At 40.1% G+C, this 21,793-nt stretch overlaps 1 protein-coding gene across 2 annotated transcripts in view; it reads left to right on the forward strand.

Annotated features, from left to right (window-relative positions):
- Positions 1–15,282: 15,282 nt before the first annotated feature.
- GABRA4 (gamma-aminobutyric acid type A receptor subunit alpha4) overlaps positions 15,283–21,793 on the forward strand; it is a 35,290-nt gene continuing 28,779 nt past the window's right edge. The window contains exons 1-2 of one of the 2 annotated variants that reach the window (XM_058838027.1): positions 15,283–15,311; positions 15,474–15,592. In XM_058838027.1, coding sequence (XP_058694010.1) covers positions 15,283–15,311; positions 15,474–15,592 — 148 coding nt within the window. Of the gene's footprint in view, positions 15,374–15,473; positions 15,593–21,793 lie in introns of both variants that reach the window. The other variant, XM_058838026.1, reaches the window with a different exon arrangement.

The following is a 21,793-nucleotide window of genomic DNA, read 5'->3' on the forward strand; positions in this document are numbered from 1 at the left end:
CCATCAATGTAGAAGGATTTTGATGTAATTTTGATAAAAACATAGTTCTTGCTTCAGGATCTCTTTAACAACCCCTTGTACAAAGAACAAAGACATCCAAAATGAATGACTATGGGGAAGCAGCTATTATGACTATTGCTTACAAACATTTTCTGAACGCTTATACAGGTGATGAGACATCTGGTGATCTCTTCTTGACATGTGCTTCAAATGGCAGCTGCTTCTGCAGTCAATAAATTTGATTGAAAGCTCAGCAGTGTGTCTTTCCATCCACTCCAATGGGGTTTACTCAATCACTCAGGCTGAGCGAAACCTGATGGGTGCTCAACATGGCTTTTGGGCATCTTGGAATTTGCAGAGCACCCCAGAATACAGGCAGCTAAGTAGATAGCTAATTTGCAATTTTGAAAACCATGCTGCTTAGTGTCGAAAGTTCTAGGAGCTTAATCTGGAGAGTTTTGTCACTAGTTTTCAATAGTTTCAGTTCTCTCTCTCCTCTGAGATACACAGCTGTAAATCTGTGGTTTTTAATAAGGCTGGAGATAACACAGCTGCTATACCAAGAAAAGTGCATGTCCTCTGCATGGAAGTGTTTACCTTGACAGAAATAATTAAATATTTCTACTGCTGTTACCTTTCCTGTCCACTGTGTCAGTGAAATGAGCTCCCATGGCAGAGCTACCACCCTGTGCTATTCTGTGACACCAGCAGCGTTCTGAGGTGGGATGCAGCCAGCTCACAGCCTATAGGAGCTGTAACCCCATTGTACCAAACAATTGGTTTTCAAACACCTGTAGTGACTTCAATTTCTGCTCTTATGGTCTTTTCTTTTGCTTATTTTCTCATACTGTTGTTCAATAAGTTTTCTTGAAACCATTGCTAATGATAGTGCCAAATTCCTTTCCCAGTCATTTCTACTCTGGGTTTAGTATATATAGGGTCTATGAGACAGACATACAGCTTGTAAATAAGATTTTTAAAATATATTTTCTGGTCTGTGTTAGAGAAGGCAGACCTTTTGGGCAGGTAATAGTTTCATATTTGTTAAACATATGTAAGCATTAATAAACTAAACCAATTGAAATTCACTAGTTCTAAGATATTAACCATTACTTTTTTTTTTTTTTTTAAAAATATATTCTAAGGCCTGTAAAATGCTTACTAGAAGCAAGAAAAATAATGTGATCATAAAGCATGACACAGAAACTATCCTGGGCCAAACGCATGTTCATTTTTTACCTTTATTATGTTTAAACTTTCAGGAAGGAATCATTTTTCTTACACAAATTAATACTTCCACTTTATTAAATACATTTTTTGCACTGCTCATTTTAATTTGGCATCAGAAAGTGCACACCATACAAAGATAATGTCCTGCTCATATAATCTCGACTAATTAAAAAAAAAAAAAAGCAAGGTCACTGAAAAAAAGGGAAATTTGGAAATTCTTTCAGTGTCTCACTAGATAAGATCTGTAGACAGGAAGGCCACAAGTTTTAAAGAGACAAAGGGGAAAAATGCAAAAGTGATGACAATGCAAACTCTCTCTCATGTTATTTTGTGTGTTCTTAAAAGGAGAATGAAAGTAGGTGTCCCTGTGCTTCTGCTCAAAACAAAAAAGGGGAGCTGTGTCCCTCATATTGTTGACTTTGTATGTGGAGATGATGACTCAAAATGTTAGTATTTGTCATACTGACAGGTTTTGAGAAACTGCAAATAGGGACTTGCAAACCCAGGATACTCCTAATCCGTGTCCAACTGGAACTGCTGTGTGAGTTTTCCATACTACATACACAACTGAAAGAAAAATGAGAATGAGGATGGGTAAAAATTTTTTTTCTTTACTTGGCACTGAGCAGGCAACATTTTGCAGTAATTCTATCAATAATATAAATTCAAAATTTTAGATCAATTTTTTTAACAATTAAGCTGAATGGTTTGGTTTGAAAACTATAAAGTGAAACCTTGGAATTGTGAAATGACTACCTGTGCAGATAAAAAACAAATTTTGTTCATATTTATGCGTGAAGAGGCAGGTAACGAAATAGGACACTTATTTCATCTGCTTAGTAATAACACTATTGTGTTTTATACCTACAGTAATCCTTTGAGTCAAATAGAGCTTATGAGCCATCTTCTCAAATGACAGAAAACTGCAAGCTGGAAGTACTTTTAGTGTGCCTTGGGGATTTCAGTGCAGCAGCAAAGCTGTGCACACAATCGATTGAGAAGAGCTGAGGGCTGACATGCTGAACTTGTGCTTTATCCTGGGATCTGTAGACAGTGTGATAGCGCTACACACTGAGGAGACCACCCTCACACCTATTCCCCTTTCCTTTGGGTCTCTCAGTAAGCCCTCACTCTTATCTCAGGACAGGAAAAGGTACATAGCCTATTTGTGCTCCATGTTCATCCCTCTTTTTCTACCGTGTAGAGATCAATTGAGATCTTTCTAGTGCATGTTTTACTTTGTCCTAAAATACTGTAAAATGCTTAGGACAATTCTTTTAAGTAATTAATAGTAAATATCAAAACCGTGAATCAGAGTTACCTTTAATAGTCAAATTGAGAATAGAATATATGAGCTATACAGGATTTTGTATACAGGATTTTGTCCTGTAGTATCTATAGCCAGGATAATTTAGTGAGTCTTTAGTCACATCAGATAAAACATTTGGTACTACTCATTTGAAACCCCCTTTTAGATTTCCCAGCTTTTTGTCTAGACCGCCGTTCAACACCCATTCTTAACATTACAGAATTTGCTTCCTCTCAAGATGTGCATGCCCAGCACTGCATCCCTAATGACAGAAAATCCTACAGCAGTACAATTTTTTTGCCCTTCCTCCTCACCATCTATGGGAAGCAACCTTGCTTCAAAGTCCTTCATCCCACATGTGAAAGATTCAGAAGCTCCTTCTACTTCTGATTCTGGCTCAAGAGAAGTAGTAGGAGCTAAAGGTCTTTGTGCCAGCTGCTCTAGAGATTAACAAAAAAAGACAGTCTTAGCTTGAAGAGCAAACCACTCAGGGTTTGTAAGAAGGAGAAGCCATAAGTGTTCAGACAGACATGAAGAAGGTGAAGGCAGCAGTTAGTCTGTATGCATTTGTATAGTTTTAGTGCACATACTAACTACATCTTTAACATCTTTAAGTGCTGTTGGAAAAAGGAAGGCAGTTGGTGGCAGCAGTGCAGAAGCTGGTTTTAAGGAGGTTTTGAGAGAACAGACATATGAAGTATGATATTGTTTGATTTCTCTTAAACAGTACTTCAGATGTTTCCTTTTATACAGCTCCTAAAAATTGAGTTTTGTCAGTAGGGGCAGTATGTCTGGAGCAGTACAGGAAGAGTTAACACCTGATGTTTTATCCTGGAGAAACTGAGCATATTTATACCATTTGATTACAAGCAGCTCCCTTGATTTTAAGAGGTTGATACTGTGACAAGTTGCTTATACATTTGTAGGATTGAGAACTTTGCTTCTATGCTTTTTAGGCCTGCTGCTATCTTGATTTGTACAAGACTTTTTTAGCATAAGAAACTAAACAGTGTTAGTGGAATGGCTCAGAAATTATTTTTCTGATAAATGGATTAATTTTACCCAGCTTTGCCTTTTCATTGTTTTCTGAAGCAGTTCACTGCAAATTCCTATTTAAATTATCAGGTTTTATGAGTAGTATTCTCATACAAACATTTTACCACACAGAGCCACTAGAATGCAATGTGTCTCTTTGTCCCATTTCAGTGATGTTATGCGCTCACTACAAACACTTGTGAATGTGAGTCATGTAAATAAGAGCCTAGCTTGTTTTCTTCTAGCAATAAGGAGATAGAATGGCTGAATTTAGTCACATATGCAATTTCTCTAGAGATATCTTCCAAAACTCAGATAGTTCCTTTCTCAGGAAGAGCTAAGTAAAAACTGTATCAAAATGAAATTTTCTTTGAGAAAATATATATTTTTGCATTATATTCTCTCAAGAAATTTTGAATTAAAAGATACTCCTGAGCAAGCTGGTCTATCTTTGAGGTTAATGCATTTCAGAGAAGAAACTGAACTTGGCTGGGCAGTTGAGCAGGAGGTAGGCTATTCAACTTCCCCTTCCAATTTCAAGTATTTTGTGATCTTGTGGATTTTAAGAGTGGTAACATTGCTTTCTGCCTCTTCTTCTGGTTTATAATTCTTCCATAGAAATGGTAGCTCCAGATTCTTTTTAATCTCCAGTAGCCTCTGCTTATGCGGTGTGTTATATTGCTGAGAAGGTTGTAGATCCTGGCTAGTTGTTCCTCAAAACTAGTTTTACATTATGAGTTTTGGGCTTTTGACTTAAATCTGATTTGTGATGAAAAGTGGTGTTGAACACAGGCTTTTTCTATTGGCCACCATTTCCAGTTTTAAAATTAAACCTACCCAAAAGTATTCTTCATTCACTGAAGACCCAGACCCCAAATCACATACTCCTCAAACAGCCAAGTTCAGTAAGAAAGGATGCAGACATTTTGGTTGAGATTTTATAGTACTTGTTTTTTAAGAGGTTGTGCCTATATATGGTAAAACCCTAAAAAGGAAAAGCTAGAACAGAGCCAAGCATGGGCATCACAAATAGAAACAATTCTTTATCTTGCTGTTGCACCTGCCTCATGAAAGGTAGGCATTTTATATTTCTACTCATTATCAAGGTTGTCTGCTGCTTCCAAAGATGGAGGCGACAATAATAAAAAATCAAATTGTATTTCAAGAATGTGTTTACAAATATGTCACTTCTCACATTTAAGAGTGAGTTTTATGGAAAGAGCAAAATATAACAATAAAACCTGCCAGACTGAAAACTTGCAGGCTGGTTTTTTTGATGATGGCAAATTCCCCTGGAATTCTGTTGTCAATTTACAGCCGTGAAAATGACAGCATTAGGTATTACCATGCACAGTCATACCTACACTAGGAGAAAACAAAGTGGGCATGTTTTTAACAAATGCAATAGTCCTACACACCAGCTGCTTGCACGCTCCTTTCTTGTCTCAGGAGCACATTTGGAGTGAGATAGATGGCTTGCTGAAATAAAGAGCACATGTGAATGTCTTCTGCTGGAAGTCACTTTGTCATCTAGGAAGTGTAAGACAAGTAATTTTACTTATCTCTTTAAGTGATGTAGGGGTGCAGGTCTAAAATCCATGATTTATATTTGTCGTGTGGGCTGGCAGCACTCACTGGAAGAGGTCCATATACTGAGAAATAGATTGCGCCCTGTCATTTCTGCTGCTTTTAGGTAGTTGTAAAAGAACCTTAAAATAAAGGCTAAAATAAGTGCAAAGTTAAGAATTTGAATAAGGAAAGAAATTGAACACAAAGACAAAGAACTGGTAAAGATGTTCCTCAGCCAGATCAGAGAACTGGGATGCAACTAGTTATTTTAGCCCCTGTTGCTATCTCTTCCCACTGCAGTGGCAGGCACAGGGGCACAAGGATGCTCCCATGGATAACTGCTCTGAGAAAAGGTGTTCAGAAGGGATGTTTCAACAGCATGGGGTATTGCTTTATTCACTGTTCATACATTTTGGAAAAGACTGAACTTTTTATGGCTGCCTCCAAACCCAGCTCAGAGGGTGAAACCATCGTGACTTTTCTTTTAGAGTAATCAGCAGCATGTTTAAGCTCAGGAAGTAGTAAAAAGTGAGATAAGGGATGCAGAAGCATCCCCTTGTTCCCTTGAGCTTCTCTTGAGCAGCATCAAGCATTTGTGTGATCTCAATATTAGCTTCAGACAGTTTTTAGTACCATTTTGGGACAGAAGTGAATAGAGGTTGAAACAAGATTTAGTTTTGTGTGCAGAAGACACCAAAAGAATATCAATATATTATTAATTATATATTATATAATAATTAATAATAAAAGAATGATGTAATAATATAATATATAAATCCATATAATTATATAATTATGATACATTAAATATATAATATTTAATATATATCAATATATTAATAATTTGGAAAACTTTCTCTCTCATCTTTTCCTACTGTAAGGGATGGTTTTGAAATCCTTCATGAGTTGACTTCTCACATTCTCAGCCTCTCTTGTGTCTTCCTTTGTCTTGATAAGTGTCTCCTTAAGTGACTTGTTCTTTGATTCAGAGTGTTTCTCTCCCTTTGCCTGGTATATTTAGGCTTAATTTTTATTTAATCTCTGGACATTATCAAAGTTTTAATTCCAGGAAATCCGCAAAATGTGTTTCAGTGAGAGGCACTAATCCACGTGAGTGGCAAACAAGTCAAATTTCTTTTCACACCCCTTTGAGAAAGCAAAATGTTGCCTGGCTGTAGTCAGATAGGGAACTAAAGAATTAAAAAAATTGTATAAGAGTATTAAACCACAATAATGAGCCTATAAGAAAACAAAGTATTTTAAGTATAGAGAAAAACCCAACACCATAGTAAATTAGGAACTTAGAATGAAAAATGCTGTCTTGTTCTGATCCAGAATCACCCACATGAGTGGCAGGGTTTTTGTTGACTTCAGTGAGTTTTGGAGCAGGACCTAAATGACCTTAGTATCTAAATCATACATAAGACAGGGTAGATTTTTATTTCTCCATTTTGGATAGGGAAACGATCACGTATTGCTTTGGGTTAATAAAACAGCAAAGGCACCTTATCCATTTTCTTAAAACCATTCATCTTGTGAAGTCTCCTGGAGTTGTGTATTTGTCTCTGTTAAATATTCAGCTTACTTTTTGTCCCTTGGATTTTCTGCCCACTCATTTTCACCTTCAGCAGTGGAAATCTTCATTTCTCATGTCTGAGTGGGCTAAGAGGTGAGGGAGGTGATGGTGGAGCCTGCTGACTAAGACAGGGTATTTCTCAGATAGTGTTAATCTCATGTACTTTCATATCTGTGTCCAGCAGAGAAATATTTAGAAAGCTGATTATGTATTAAACATCTGAAATGAGACACAAAGTTGACAAAAAAATGTCTAAACTACTAAGGACACATGTATTGGTTAAATGCTGACCTATTTGGTAATAATACTTAGTGTTTCTATACTTTAGGTTTTTAATTCACTGTGTGCATTTGAACTGATTAATGGCCTTCAAATATCCCTGCAATATATAGAAGTCTTTTCTAAAATTTGAAGAATGGAAAATTCAGACATGGAGGTGTGGAGATCAAAATTTTAAATGCAGATTTGGGTATTCACCTCCACACGGTCTGTGAGTCTCATGTATAATTTATGCAAGTAGAATGAGCTACATTTGTTAGAAGATTTGGCCTAAATGCCTTATCCAAGGTCACAGAAATCAATGGCAGAGCTGAGAAAGAATCTGAAGGGTGCATCTTTAAAGGTAAAAAGCAACTGAGATATAAAACTGTTTCTGTTTTTAAGTGCATGATGCTCTGTGATTTTATAATTATAATAATGTTTTTTTTCATGCTGTTCCTGAAAAATTCAATCTAGTATATAAGACATGAAATGCTGCAGTTGCACTGGATCAACCCTATGGTGTACACAAACTAGCACACTCTCTGACTGTGTCCAGGAGTTTATATTGGTATTGTTGCAAACTAGAGTGGACTTGTCACTGCCCATCAATTACCTACTGATTCAGACACTTGGGTAAAAGCAAAAGGGTATTGTACTTCGTCACTTATTGTACTTCTTTCACTCTATGTAAGAGCGGACTGCCAAGGATAAGAAATACTCCAGGAAGTTTGAAAAGGGTGAGGAACTCCTCAGAGGCCCTGGACATTATCTTGTCTAACTTTGAGGCTGGTTGTGCTTTGAGAAGTTTGGACCAATGACTTCTAAAAGTCACTTCCACGCTGCAATTTCCCTTTGTGTGAGAATCATTGTGTGGGAATGGGAAGAGGTAGAGACTATACAGTGGATAGATCTGTAGACTATTCACTGTGCAAGAGGTGAGCTAGCTCCCAATGTAGCTGTAGAATTAGAGGATTAGCTCCCTCTTGCTTACCACTGAGGACATGAGCCCCCTGCTAGCCTACCACTGTAAAATACCTCTCTGGGTGAGTAGTGAAGATCTGGGAGCTAGCTATGGAAAGTGGCCAATAAATGTCTTGTCAAATGGTCTCAGCTGCCATTGCTGTCAGTGGGAGGGAACAGCACACTGCACTTCCCAAACAGTTCTCAGCTCCTTGCACATGATACTCAGGTATCAGGTATACCTCAAAATACTTGAGAGAGGTACTTCTTAATTTTTTCTCTCTTCTACCTGCTCATGTTTACAGTGTTTTCTTTGCCTGATGCCTTTGTATTGATGCCTAAAAGACAAAACCACCCCCCTTGTGCTGCTCACTGCTGCTACAGTGCTCTTTCCTTTCTGAGGATATGAAATTTTTCCTCAGTAACTTTGAGATGTGAGTAATGCCACTCCATGCAACAACCACCAGATGGTAATGAAGAGCAGAATAGTTGTGTGTCTTTTGTAGATTTAGTGTATTGCCACAATGGCAAATTTTGCTTTTACAAGCAGAGCTTTCAGGTCTAAAGCTGTTTACCTCTGGGCCAGTCTGCTTGGCAGCTCTATTTGCATAAACCCCCCAATCATTCTGTTTGCTTTTATACTAAAATATGTGAAAGGGAATATTTTCTGCCTAATGCACAAATGCTGATATTATTATTTAGTACAAAAATGTTTTCACTGTAAGGAAGGTTTTGACTATATTAGGTGCATCACTGTATGAGCTATCTCTTGTAAGAAGGTAGATGCAGAACACCTTTAAGTGATTGTATTCCTTACTTCTTCTGCTGCCATTATATTTCTCCAAATGTTAAGAAGGATGTACCTCTTTCAAGGTAGAAAGGAAAGTCTGTTACTGTGCGTGCTTGATGTCAGCAAAGGGAGTAGTGTTGAGAAATGAACCAAACCAAGGCAGAGTTCTTAGCTGAACATCATTGTCAGTGAAGAGGTGGTGTTGAGCACAGCTCACCAACCCCCCAGCATGGAAACATGAGGGAAGAGCAGCATAAATGGAGCCTCTTAAGTACTCTTAAGTACTAGCTATCCCCAGACTTTTGAGAACCAGAAGTCAGCCCCACAAGGCTCATGAGATTCAGACATCTCAGTTTTACTTACCTGCCTGCAGGATTTTGGGTTCTTTATGCAACAGTTGTAAGCCATCTAGGTGAAATGTCAGTTTTTTCCTGGCATTATACAATCCAGAGATTTTTCAACTCTTTCCTTTCCTCCTTTTAAAGAAAAATGAAGCTCTTCCTCCTTTGGTGGAAGCCAGGAAGAAAATCACTTGTGCTGTTGCCAATGGCTTCACTGTGAGTCAAGGGCCAGACCTGTGGCTTCCATGGAGCATTTAAGTCATTCCCCAGGTATCTGCCCATGACTCATAAACTTCTGAGATTAGTAGACATGGAATGAATGGGAACAATTAAGTCTTCCAGGAAGGCAGTTTGTTGGTGCATCTTCTCTTGTTCCTTCTGGGAGCAGTTGCCAGCAGCAGGATGCAGCTGTCTTAAAACCAGTAGGCAGAGCAGCAGGCTCTGCCTGAAAACAGGAATCTGAAGGAGACTGCAAGTGGGAGCTTCCAGCCTTCCTCCCCTCTCCTTCTGAGCTATGGCAGCCCCCACAAACTTCCCCTGCCTCAGCCCCCTGCCCCTCTCTGCCCTGTCACTTCTGAATGCTGCAGAAAGTTTGCAACTGTTGCTCGTGGCAACCAAAATTTTTGACATGTTTTGCATTAAATGTGGGAGCCCTGACAGAGAAAGGCAGGATACTGGGCAGTGGCTTCCCAGATTCCTCCCCACTACCTTGGCTGCCACGTCCTTCACCTCAATGAAAGAGAGACAGATTTATATTGCTTTTAGGAAAATCTGCATTTCCTCTTGCATGAAGAGGATTTTCTTATTTTATTTTCCTGGGGATGCCCATTTTAGAGATAAATACCAGGAGATCTCCTTGATTCTCCACTTTGCCACTGAGGACCTGACTGCAATTTGTTCTGATGGCCCTGGGTGCAGATGTGACATGGGCCAGTGACGTGCCAAATTACATGAGTGTGTGTGCCGGGAAAGTGTTGGGGTCAGATGAGAAAGATGAAGGCACATGAATCCTCTTGTGCTTTTTTGGTGACAACATTTTTTGCCCCATATTGCAGTTCCTACAGTGAATGCTTCCACAAACACATTTCCATTACAGTGTGTAGAGGTCCCCTTAAATATGAAGCTCACAGTTTACCTCCTTAAACATCCATGTGTCAATCACTATAATCCATACAAATCTTGTTGCAATCAGTAATAGCAATATATGCATATATATATGTATGTGTGTGTGTATATATATATAAATATATATATATTTGGTACTCAAAGGATTTTCTAGTCTTATTCCAAGCAATCAAGGACATATGTGTTAAAATAACCATGGTACTGTAGAGAAGTCTTGTAAATACCATATGTCAGGGGAAAAAATACACAGCTAAATGCATGTCAGCATCAGCTCCTGCAGTTTCGTAGGAGTTCTGGCCATGGAAGTGAAGCAAAGCTGGGCCAGCTGAAGGTTCAGTTTTACATAGAGCTTATGCTGTGCTCTGAAAAGACAGATGAGGAGGTGACTAGAAAACTGACCTGGGACACAGCAGACTACAAGCAGTTACATTTCATCCATTGTGTTGCATTGCCACTTAAGCTTTTTGTATCTCTATTCCCAGCAAAACAGAAATAACAGTACTTTCTTGTATCCAGTCCTTAGTTAGTCTTGTTTATCTAGACTGTAAATTCTTCAGAGAGGTAAGTGCCTAGGTAAAAACTTTGTGATCAGATACTGAAATAGGAACCTGGAAAGAAAACTTCTAGAATTATATCAGGAAAGGGAGCTACAGGGAAAGCTGGAACTGGAAGAAGAGCCAGAAAGAGCTTATGCATCTATCTTACTCTTCCCAGAGCAGAACTTAAGTTTCAATCAACAGACCCAAAAATCTACATTCCTTAAACATAAGCGTATCGCTAGAGGTGCAGTCAAGGTCCATAGTGTCCTGGTATCTGCACTGATAGAAAACTCTTCCCTGAACAGGTAGTACAGACTTTCCCTGAAGTCCAGATCTAAGTTTTGATAAAGCCAAGACATGTAGGTTTCCATGATCTCTTTAATCAGTGTGGATGTTGAATAAGGGAATGAAAGACACATAGAGCAGTAAAGGTATCTTTTCTTGGTCATCTGCCAAAAATGGGATGGGTGGGGTATGCATTTTCCAAAGAATGGATACTCAACCCCGGATTTTTTAAAGAGGGTGTATGTGAAGACAAGTTACTTGTTCAAGACTGTAAGAAGCTGTACTGATATGGATAGAAACTAAAAAATCCAAGAAATCAATGACTTAGCTGTTTAGATAAAGAAACATTGAGATGCTTGGCAGTGATCCCAGTTTTATCTTCTCTTTTCTAAGAGAGGTTTTTAACTATGCAGCATATAGCTGGTCATTAAAGATTTTCACAGCCTTTTCAATATTAGCTTGTCTGTCTTCATGGATTTGATGCCAAAACTAAATCAGGTAAAAATCAGCTGAATAATTAAATCTGCTGGGGGAAAGGATGAAGCCTATAATTTATCTATATAACCTGTAGTATTGGCAGAGCCTATACTTTACAAAAGGGAAAAAAAGCGCCAAAACAAAAATACAAACCTGTAAAGGTTACATAATGACTAACACAAGAAAATAACTGACTTCCCTTTTCTTTCCACTTAATCTGATGATAAAGTAGAAATGGGAAGAGTGATGAGAAAATCTGCTTCTCTGTGTTTTGACAAATGAAAAAATGATTAAGCAATACTTAAGATCCATAGCTTTGGAAAAATCTGTTTTTGAAGTTTGGCCAGAATGTCTGTTTCATCAAAACCCATTAGTAGGATACATCAGTATAGGGACAGTAAAAAAAAAAAAAAAGAAAAAAAAAATCTATTTAAAAAATTCAAGTGCTTTCTGAGCATATGGAGCCTGGCAAAAATAGTCCCCTTCTTACAATAGTCCCCGATGGGTGAGATTTCTTCAGAGAAATCTTGGAAGAATTGGTGGTAAAAGATGGAGAAGCTGGGAAAATACTGAATTCTGCAAACACTTTTGAGGACCATCAATCCAGCCTGTGACCACTAAATCCTTCTTGGAGTCATCAAGTTATTTTAGAGATATGATATAAAACCGATACTCTGTGAAGAGATCAAAGACCATTTAAAGCTGTACTTTTCTAAAAAGCATACATCTGCTGGTGACAAAGAAGCACCTCTCGAGTTTTTGTGTGTCTATGCTACAAATACATTACCAAAAAAACTCTAGAATAGCTCTTAAGCTGTAATTCAGAAAACATTGAAATTAAGCAGGGCATATATCAGAAGCAATAAACAAATACTCAGAGCTGCTATATGTGGCTTACAGGACTGTTTACTGTTATTTTGAACTGCTTTATGTTTCCTTTAAGTCTAGTTTTGTAAAGGCTTCATCAATCTACAAATGAAACAGGTTATCAGATATCAAGGACAACAGTCTGGATTTGGTATTAAGCTTATGGATTTCTTGATAACCATTGCTGGATTTAAGGGAGATATTATCCACTCATAAATTTGAGATGTGCTAGAATTAATTTTTTAGATTTAGAGAAAGTGAAGTTTCATTTAGTTTTAGCACTTGCAGGGAGTAAATGCACTAATGCATCACTCAGGTACTGCATCAATACAACCCAAGGCAGGCTTGGTGTGACAGGAGGGCACTATGTCTACATTTTCTTAGAAAAAACAACATGGGCATCTTTTTAGAAGCCATGAGTATTTCTTGCCCTTGCATGGCATGTCCACAAATCTTGTAACCTGATGGTACCTTTACTGAATGTCACTTCACTGAAGTATCTGTTCTGAAGAGACAAAAGGTATTAATAATGTTATTTGTTCTGAAAAACTTGGAAATCATTCAAAAATCAGCTCAGTTCCTAGATTTGATGAAAGGGGGAGTTTCTTTGATTTCTAGGCATAGCAGAACTACTGACTCCAGGCATGGATTTGAGAGGGGGTTGTGTGATAGCATGTCTCACGACATCCATGTGGTGAGATCATTACTGGTGAATGCCACTCGACTTTTCTATTTCAGTTCACACAGGTATCTATACATTTCCAGAAGGTATAAAACAGTCTAAACCCAAGGGCATCCCCAACTCTCCCTAGGCATTTGTTTTCTTCCTCAGCAGCTGCAATAAGTGACAGTGCCATAGAAGCACGTTTTGCTCCAAGTTTGTGACTACCCAGCAGGATTCTGCCCAGTTCTCAATTACGCTCTACTGCCCTCACTTTAGTTTTTTGAGTTTCACTTCTGCCAGCAAAATTTTACTCAGATATCCCTATATAAGATAATTGTACTAGGAAATATTTTTAATATTCTGCAATAAGGGTTTACTTTTTATTTCAAGGGAGAAAAATTAGACACTCTCTTTCCTGGAGTCCAGTTCTCAGTATACCCCTGGCATAGTCCATGCTAGAGCAGAAGATTGATCCAGAGAAACAATCACAACACTTTGCAGAAGATCCCAAGTGGCTGATTAACCCAGAGAAATTTATCTGACTCTGTGAAATTAGACTTCTGAAGAGCTGTGCATCCATCCTTCTGTTGTTCCTGATCAGATTGCTAATGAAGACAGAGCAATGGACTCTGGCTGTTGTGCTGTTTTTCACCTGTCTGTGGAGTTAAACAGCCTACTCTCAGAGCCTCATCACAAGAGCTGAAGTGACCTTGGCATGGCATCCTACCGTCTGTGTTGTCCAGGTTTGTAAATACTGCACAGAGCCTGTGTGCTGTCCATAGGCAGGCTGCCCCAGTTGGTGACGCTTTGGCAGCACATTTGTCATTCCACTAAGGCAGTCAGATCAGGATCCTGTAAAGCAGTCAGGAGATGAGGATCCTTGTCAAAATCTCAGGAAGCAGACTAGTAATCTGCAGAGGCCTAAATAGGGCTTTTAAAATTGGAAGCAGAACTGACTGCCTAGACAGAGTTTTTTGAATGATAAACAGCATCAGCAGGCTAAATGGATTTCAAGCACAGCTTTAATTGTTTTTCAAACGAATCAGCAAAGGACACCCTAGCTGGAACAAGCTCTGAAGTACAATCAGGAAGATTTCAAGTGTACAGTAGTTTTGAAGATAATCAGGCATTTCAGTACTAAAAAATACTGTAGTAAGTAATGAATAAAGACTTTTTACCGTCAGCATTGACAGTACTGTAGTGTTTGAGTCAATTACAATACCTGCCCTATGTGCACGATGAATTTCACAACCCTCATTAAAACTGACATGCACACTGACTTTCAAACCTCAGCAATTGTCTCTGCAGCACACTTGATCAGAAGAACAAGTTGCTTATTGCCAATACTTACTGCGTGTGGAACACCACCCCCCCACCCCGTTCTCTTCCTTTCCCCCAGTCCTCCACCTCCACCCAACCATCCCAATAGCCTGTGACAGACTAACAACACTTCTGAGTGGATTTTACTGTAATTCTTCAGAATCCCTTGGACCTTGCATAATGGAATTTTTTTGGGTCACCAAATCATGTTTCCTAATTATAGGAATGATAAGAAAAGAAAAAAGAAAAAACCCACCAGATATAATGTGAAACGATTCCCTTATTCTGGCAATTTTTTTTTTTTTTTTTTTTTTTGCGTTAAGAAACCTGGGATAACCCACTCGCTTCCATCTGTTTTGGGAGCGCTCTGTTTTAACCTTGAAGTCAAAGCTTTCCTTCACCTCCTCTTCCAACCTCTCTCCTGCCAGCTCCTCTCCTACTGGAGCGGAGAGACCCTCCTGCTCCCAAACCCTCCTCGCTGGGGAATTAATCGCCCCCGCCCGCCCCCGCTCTCGGTTTTGTTCCCCTCGCGGGGAGCAGAGGCGATCAGGACGAACGAAGACTCCGCCACCGCGGTCACCCCCGCGACGCCCCCGGGCTCCGTTCCCGCACTGCCAGCCCACCTCCGCACGGGCGCCGGTGGCAGCGGCGGCCGCCGGCCGGGCCGGGAGGGGAGCGCGGGGCGGAGCGCGGGGCCGCGGGCGGGGCGGGGCGGGGGCGGGAGCGGGGGGAGCGGCGGGACCGGCGCCTGTTGCCCCGAGAGAGTTAACGGTGCGGGGAAACTCGCTCGCCGCTCCTCCGCCCGTGCCGGGCGCTTGGCAACCGGGGCGCCTCGCATGTGGGACCGCCGGGGGCCGCCGCCTCCCCGCCGGGCCCCGCGTCCCCCTCCCCGCCCCGGACAAGGCGTTTAACGTGCCCAGGCGTGAAGTATGGCATGCAAAGATGGTTTCTGCCAAGGAGCCAGCCATCGCCATGTCCTCGGGTCTCTCCATCGCCCTCCTGCACTGCCTGTGCCTGGCGACCTGGTGAGTAGCCCGGCGGCGGTGCCGGGGGGCCCGGTCCGGTGCCGCTGCTCCCCGCGGGCTCCCGGCGGCTCCGCTCATCCGCTCCCTCTTTGCCTCGCAGTCTCACCGGGCCGCCAGGGCAGATCAAAAAAGAGGAGAAATTGTGGCCGGAGAATTTCACCAGCATCCTGAACAGCCTCCTGGATGGCTATGACAACCGGCTGCGACCGGGATTTGGGGGTACGGTGGCGGCGCGGTGCCGGCGGCGGGCGGGGGGTCGCTGGGCAGGGGCGGGGGACGCAGCGCTCACCGCTCGGACCGACCCGTTACTGACCGAAAACGTGGGGGTGTGTCCCCACTCCATGCTCCGGGGTCCGAGCCCTCCGGGCAGCGCCCGGCCCGAGAGCCCGGGGGGGGCTGCGCAGTCCCGGCCGTGGGGGCCCCGCTGGGGCGGTCCCGGGCTCAGCCCCCGCTGCGCTGCTCTGCCCACACGCCGGGCTCGGGCTGCTGCTGCTGCGCTGGAGGAAAAATAAGCCCTGAAGCCCGTGTGCGTTGGCTTGGTGGGGATGGAGGGACCTGTTTAACACCCAGATTCTTCTCGTTCTTGGCAGGTTTTGACCCATAAATGCCGCTGTCAGGTCCTAACAGAAACAAGTGTAATTTTACCAGCCTAGGAGTTTAGGTCTGATGGATTCTGTTCCACTAGTTAGGGAAAATCAGAGCTCAGGTGCCAGTTCTTTACCACAGTTGCTGAAATTCCGGCTTTGATTTGGAAGTAGTAGACTTAATTGCTGTATAGGAATTGGACGTGGCGGAGTTTTAAATTTCCCTTCACCTGTGTTCTGCGTGTGGGGGTTTTGGGCCTCTTCCTTTCTCCAGGCTGTTAAGATGCAGTTTTGTGATCTGAAGAAGTAGCTGGACTTGTTGTTCTTTAAGATTCAGATGTTTTGGTGTAGGGGCTTGGAATCAAAAATCACTAAGATCCAGGCAAAAATAAAAGTTTATTTTGTAATCTGGAATGAAGATATTAAAAATGCAAATTTGAAAGTAAAAATTATATTAAAAATATTTATAAATAAATGCTACAGACCTTCTAATGATGCTCAAAGCTGTAACGAGATTTTTATAGGCTGCTTCCAATACAGGATTGAATGAGATCCTTGCGTAGGTTTATGTTGCGAAATACTTTCTTCCTCCTCTGAAAGTACCTTCTCCATACATGTGATCCATCCACACTGACATGTATGCCACCACATTCCCCACATGCCATATGCAGTGCTCTCACATGCATGATCATGACTGTTAAAGGACAACACCTGGCATCCTTGGACCACTCTTATTGAGTGTGTGGAATAAATGAGGCCTTCTTAAGTTAGCTTACACATTTAAGTGAGAAGGAAGCTAAATTTATTAACACCCGGAGGAGTCATTGGGAACTGATAGTCTTTTGCAATTTAGTCTTTGTGGAGAGGTTACAGACACTTCTGCACGCGTACAAGAGATGTGCTAAGTTTGGCATCATTTTAGGTTGAATGCCAACTAATTAGTCATCTAGCAAAGATGCTTTATGAGCATTATCAGATTTCCAAAATTAAACAACTACTAAATATGTAATATATGGTGATTTTTATTTTAATACAGTTGTCCTTTGCAAGATATTTTGCAAGAGGAGGTATTTTTCCCCTGAAAGTGTGGCAGACTTTCAGCAAAATGCAGTCAAGGAGAAAAAGTTCATTGTATCTTCTTGAGCTTTCACATTGGCAATATTGAAGTAAATGAGAGAGGGACGAAAAAACTCAGATTTGAGCCTGGGAAAACACCTATGGGTCAGTATTTCACAAAATGAACATTATTTTGTTCCTTCCTTATAACAATCTCTGTGGTTTGAATTTAACCACTCATCTTTGAGTTTTGAACTTTTAAGTAACACATGGGGGGAAAATGATCTGTTTTAAAAATGATGCATGCCTCCCTAGCTCCTTACAGTGAAAATTATCTACACCTGATTTGAGAAAAACAACTTGTGATTAAAAAAAAAATCAAGCAGCAAAACCAACCAAAGAAATTTCTGTAATTGATCAAATCTCACTTTTTGACATTGCTCAGAGTAATAACTACAGATTATTGAAACAGAGAATATAAGTCAACTTTTACTTATATTTTGGGATTTTTTTCTGATAAATCTTTATCAGAAATGGGATTTGTATCTTGAAAGTGGGTCACTCGCTAGTTTATAACATTGCAAACAAAATGTCAGAGGAGATGGGACTTTCTGATGAGCAGCAGAATACTTATTTTTGTTTTCTTCTTGAAGCTGATTCACCATCTAGTTTTCAGAGGGCCTGAAATGAAATGAAGGTTTTATTTTAAGAACAAAAGGCCTCACAGAAGACTAGCTGATGCTGATTTAAACTTCAAATTGATGAAAATATTTCTAATTCTGGCACAAATTATGTTTAAAATCAGACTTGGGGAGGTAGCCAAATTCTGAATTTTGCTGGCATGTTCCAGTGTTACCACAAATAAAAATACATGAAGATAATTCACATGCAGAGCAAAGTAGAAAATGTTTGATTTCGGAAATTTCCTACAACTGGATCAAAATTCTCCATACTATCATTAATTTGCACAATTTTTGGTAGTTATGGAGGAGAACTTAAATTGCCTCAGCATGCTTACAAATGTGGATGTGGTCTCCTGGGAGAGTTGTGAACCCCAGTGGAGTACATGGAAGCTTTTCTTGGTGGTACTTACACAGGAGCATGGCATATGTTGAGGGTTAATAGCAGAATGAAGTTTCCCCATGTCATTGGATTCACACACTGCATTATAAGTTCACTTTATTAAACGACTTTAATAAATCTAAAAAGTTGCTGTCACCTTACTAGGCACTGTGAGGTTTGGTAGTGTGAAAAACAAGACCAGAAGGGTCTAATAAAAAGGTTACTAAAGACCATTTAAGTGAAAGTTCCCATTAAGTTGGGGCAAGGGGAGAATCTAAAGAGAGAAGCAAAGAAATGTCACTTAGAAATTGAATGAAGTAAAGCAGAATGGGCAGTTTCATGTAGGAAAGAAAAAAACCCTGTAAGTGCTGTCAGGAAGACTTTAAATGCATTAGAGTTTTGAATTTGAGTAGATGGAAGGTATTTAGGGACTAATGAGTAAAGTAATGCTGTATGATGTTTGAAAATAGTGTGATGGAAAAGAAGTTAGTTCATCCTCTATACTGTATGCTCTGTTATACCATTATCCTGAATTTTGGCATGTAGTTTATAATCCAAGTAGATTTCCTGGTCAAAACTACTCTATAAAAACAGTGTTTTTACAGAAGCTGCTTGTAGTGTCATTAATTAAAGTCATCGTCTGTTGGAAAATTTCGAGAGTACTACCAGAGTACTATTTTGATTCAGTGATAAAAGTTTGAAGTAGAAGCATTTCTAGCTAAACCCTGTCTACAGTTTTCATCTGCTTTTAAAATTTTGTGCATTACATGAAGAAAAAACTATAGAAAGTTACACAAGTTGTATTTTCTCTGAAAATCACCTTATTATTTTTCTGGTGATTCATTTCAAACTGACAGTAGAAGTCTAAAGTCTTTGAAAGGAGCATTATTCACTTGAATTAAAAGGCCTAAGTCTGATTTGCCACTTTAAACCCTTGCATCGTTTCAGACTTTACCTGAGAGTGACTCTTGACATTAGCAAAGGCCTGCAGGAGCTCATTCAAACCTGTATTGGATGGTAACTTTAAGAAATGTAATGATGGCTTTGAAATTGTCATGATACAGTAACTAATCACACTTAAACCTGGACTTAGGGATGTAAGAAGGAATAAGGAGACTGAAGCTGATGGGGGTGGCAAGACCATGTGTCTGTAAATTTTAATGAATTGTGCATTTCACAGGTGTCTCTTTTAATGGCCTGTTGTAAGGCCAGACCAAAGAAGGAAGGCTGTGTGTGACTTGCCTCCTGCCCAAGGTTCTTAGGTTGGCTGTGAAACCCACTGACCACGAGCTGCGGCATTGCCCACAGCCTGTTGCTTGGTGCACTGTGGTGTGGTTGCCCATCAGCTGGTGAAAGCTGGAGCCCTCTCCCTTCCTGAATTCTGTTCATTTGTGTGAGGTAGAACCTGGCATAAGTCTTGAGTCTTACTATCAACTATTGGTGTTAGCTCTGTGGCTTTTTCTTTGGAAATTGTCGCATCCACTGCTGACTCCTGAATAGCAGGAATAGGACTGTGTTAATTCATTTTCCTTTTTCTTTTCTTCCTCCTTTTGTAGTCTTTATCATGATCTTGTAACTGTGGAAGTGCAGCTGAGTACTTGGTGGAATTAAATATATTGGCCATTGTCTCCCCTAGGAAGGGTAAGAGAAGGATTCTCTGCCCCTCTAGTCTGTGTGTTGTTCAGCTGATGAACAGCATTTCTGAAGAGTTTCATTTCCTGTCTATGCAGGACTTTAGTCAGAAAATAAACACAGAATACATTTGAAGAGCAAAGGCAATTTTCTCTTTTTAGAGAAAATAAAAATATCTACATGATTATTTGCTCTTATAGGAACTCAAGCATACCTTAAAGGTTCCATTGCTCAGCATAATAGATATTATAATTTGTTTTTACTATTTAGATTGCAAATGGACTTGAAGTGAGCATTGAAAAGTGAAGTGGGTCATTTTTTTTTTTTTTCCGGCAGTTGTCCATTCTTTCTCAGCTGGTGAAAGTTGATGACTCAAAGCTTAACAGGATATGGTGTTAGATACCTGTAGGTGACAGATTTGAATTTGGCCTTGGTTAGTAATGCTTGAAGTCATTACCATCTGTCTGTTGTTCAGTGATCTGTATAAAATTAGCTGATATTCTTAGTCCAGTTCTTAGTAGACAGGTGTCCACATCATGAAAACTGGCACCAGTATTGGGCTTATTGGCTTATCTCAGCAGAGATGTTTTGCTGATAAATAGGTAAAGAAGCAGTAATCTTCTAATTTCTGGAGATATACTTTTCCCTTTTGGAGTTCAGACATGCTGATAGATGAACATACGTGGAGACAAAGGTTGTTGTGTGCTGTAGTGTTTGTTGTATTATCTTTTGGTAGAGGATGTAGCCCATGTGTTTGAATTCTGCATTAATTTTTTAAAAATGCCCTACCTAGTTCTGGCTTCTGAACAGAATTCTTACATATAGCAGGTGTCCCTAGCTGTTCTTTCTGATAGAATGAAACAAGAGAACATGTTTCATATGATGGTTTTTTTGGTTTTTGCCTTTTTTTCCCTCACTTAAAAAATGTCAACCCTATTCAGGCAGAAAGAATTTGGAAAGAGAAAACACCAAATCTTTCACATGTAGTTATATTACAAAAAAAATCTGTAGTGACTACTTTTTTTTTTTTTTAAAGGTAGCTGTAGGAACTGGTGTAATATGATTTTATGTGGTTTATATATCCTGAGATTGATCTCATAATAGCACCAGTAACTGCACAGCATTTAAATTGTACATTGAAACCTTTGTACAGACTTGTTTGTTAATGTTTCTGATTAGTTGTGGGACCCTTGATAGCAAAATTTGCAATATCCAGAAAGCCTGTGCAGGATTTGAGTGTTTACATACAGCGGAGATCTCTGCAGTGACAGTTGCCTATGGAGACGCAGGGATAATGGAGCCCGAAGTCTTTCACTGGGAGCTGTGCTGCAGTTCAACCCATATGTTGACATAAAATGCATGGGAGAGCTCTTTTATGTTCTTCTTCCCAGGGTTAGGGCCTGGCATCACTTCTTCAGCCCACATGTAACATCTGTAACACTGAACTATTCTGGCTTTTTGCAGGGGTTGCTTTTAATCCTGCCTGAGCTTCTTTAAAGTATATTATCTTGCAAGCAGTGATTCAGACTTAACTGTTCCCACTGCAGTGTGTAGGACTCTCCTCCTATTTCATTGACATAAAAATATACACCAGTATGATATAAATAGTTCTTCAGCATTCCTGAAGATTTATGGTGGATAGATACTTTGTGAAGATCCACTGAGGGGTAAGCCTAAATGGTCATATTTAAAGTTAATTGGCCTTCTTACAACTCACTGCATTTTATTGCCAGCAATAGAGCATTAAGGATTCTAATAGGATCTCCTGCTTGCGGAGCCTGAGTTGATTAAGTGGTGCAACACATTCGTTTTGGAGGGCTGCTTAAATCACCAGTAAAAGTAGGTTAGGTGACTACAGATCACCTCCTCGTTGACAGGAATTCCCACGATTAATAATAGTTTAAAAAAGAAGCAGTAGCATGACTCACTATTTATACCCCCGCTATTGTTACCAGCTATGTTTTCTTCTAGAACAAGAAGAATAAGAGATAGGTATTGGTGTCGCCATAGATACTCCTGGGTTGGCATTAAGTACTGGGACGTGCTAGAAAATCCAAGATTTGTCATTTCACAACTGTTAAGGGCA

The sequence above is a fragment of the Poecile atricapillus genome, chromosome 4 (assembly GCF_030490865.1).
Source record: "Poecile atricapillus isolate bPoeAtr1 chromosome 4, bPoeAtr1.hap1, whole genome shotgun sequence".
NCBI classification, from domain to species: domain Eukaryota; kingdom Metazoa; phylum Chordata; class Aves; order Passeriformes; family Paridae; genus Poecile; species Poecile atricapillus.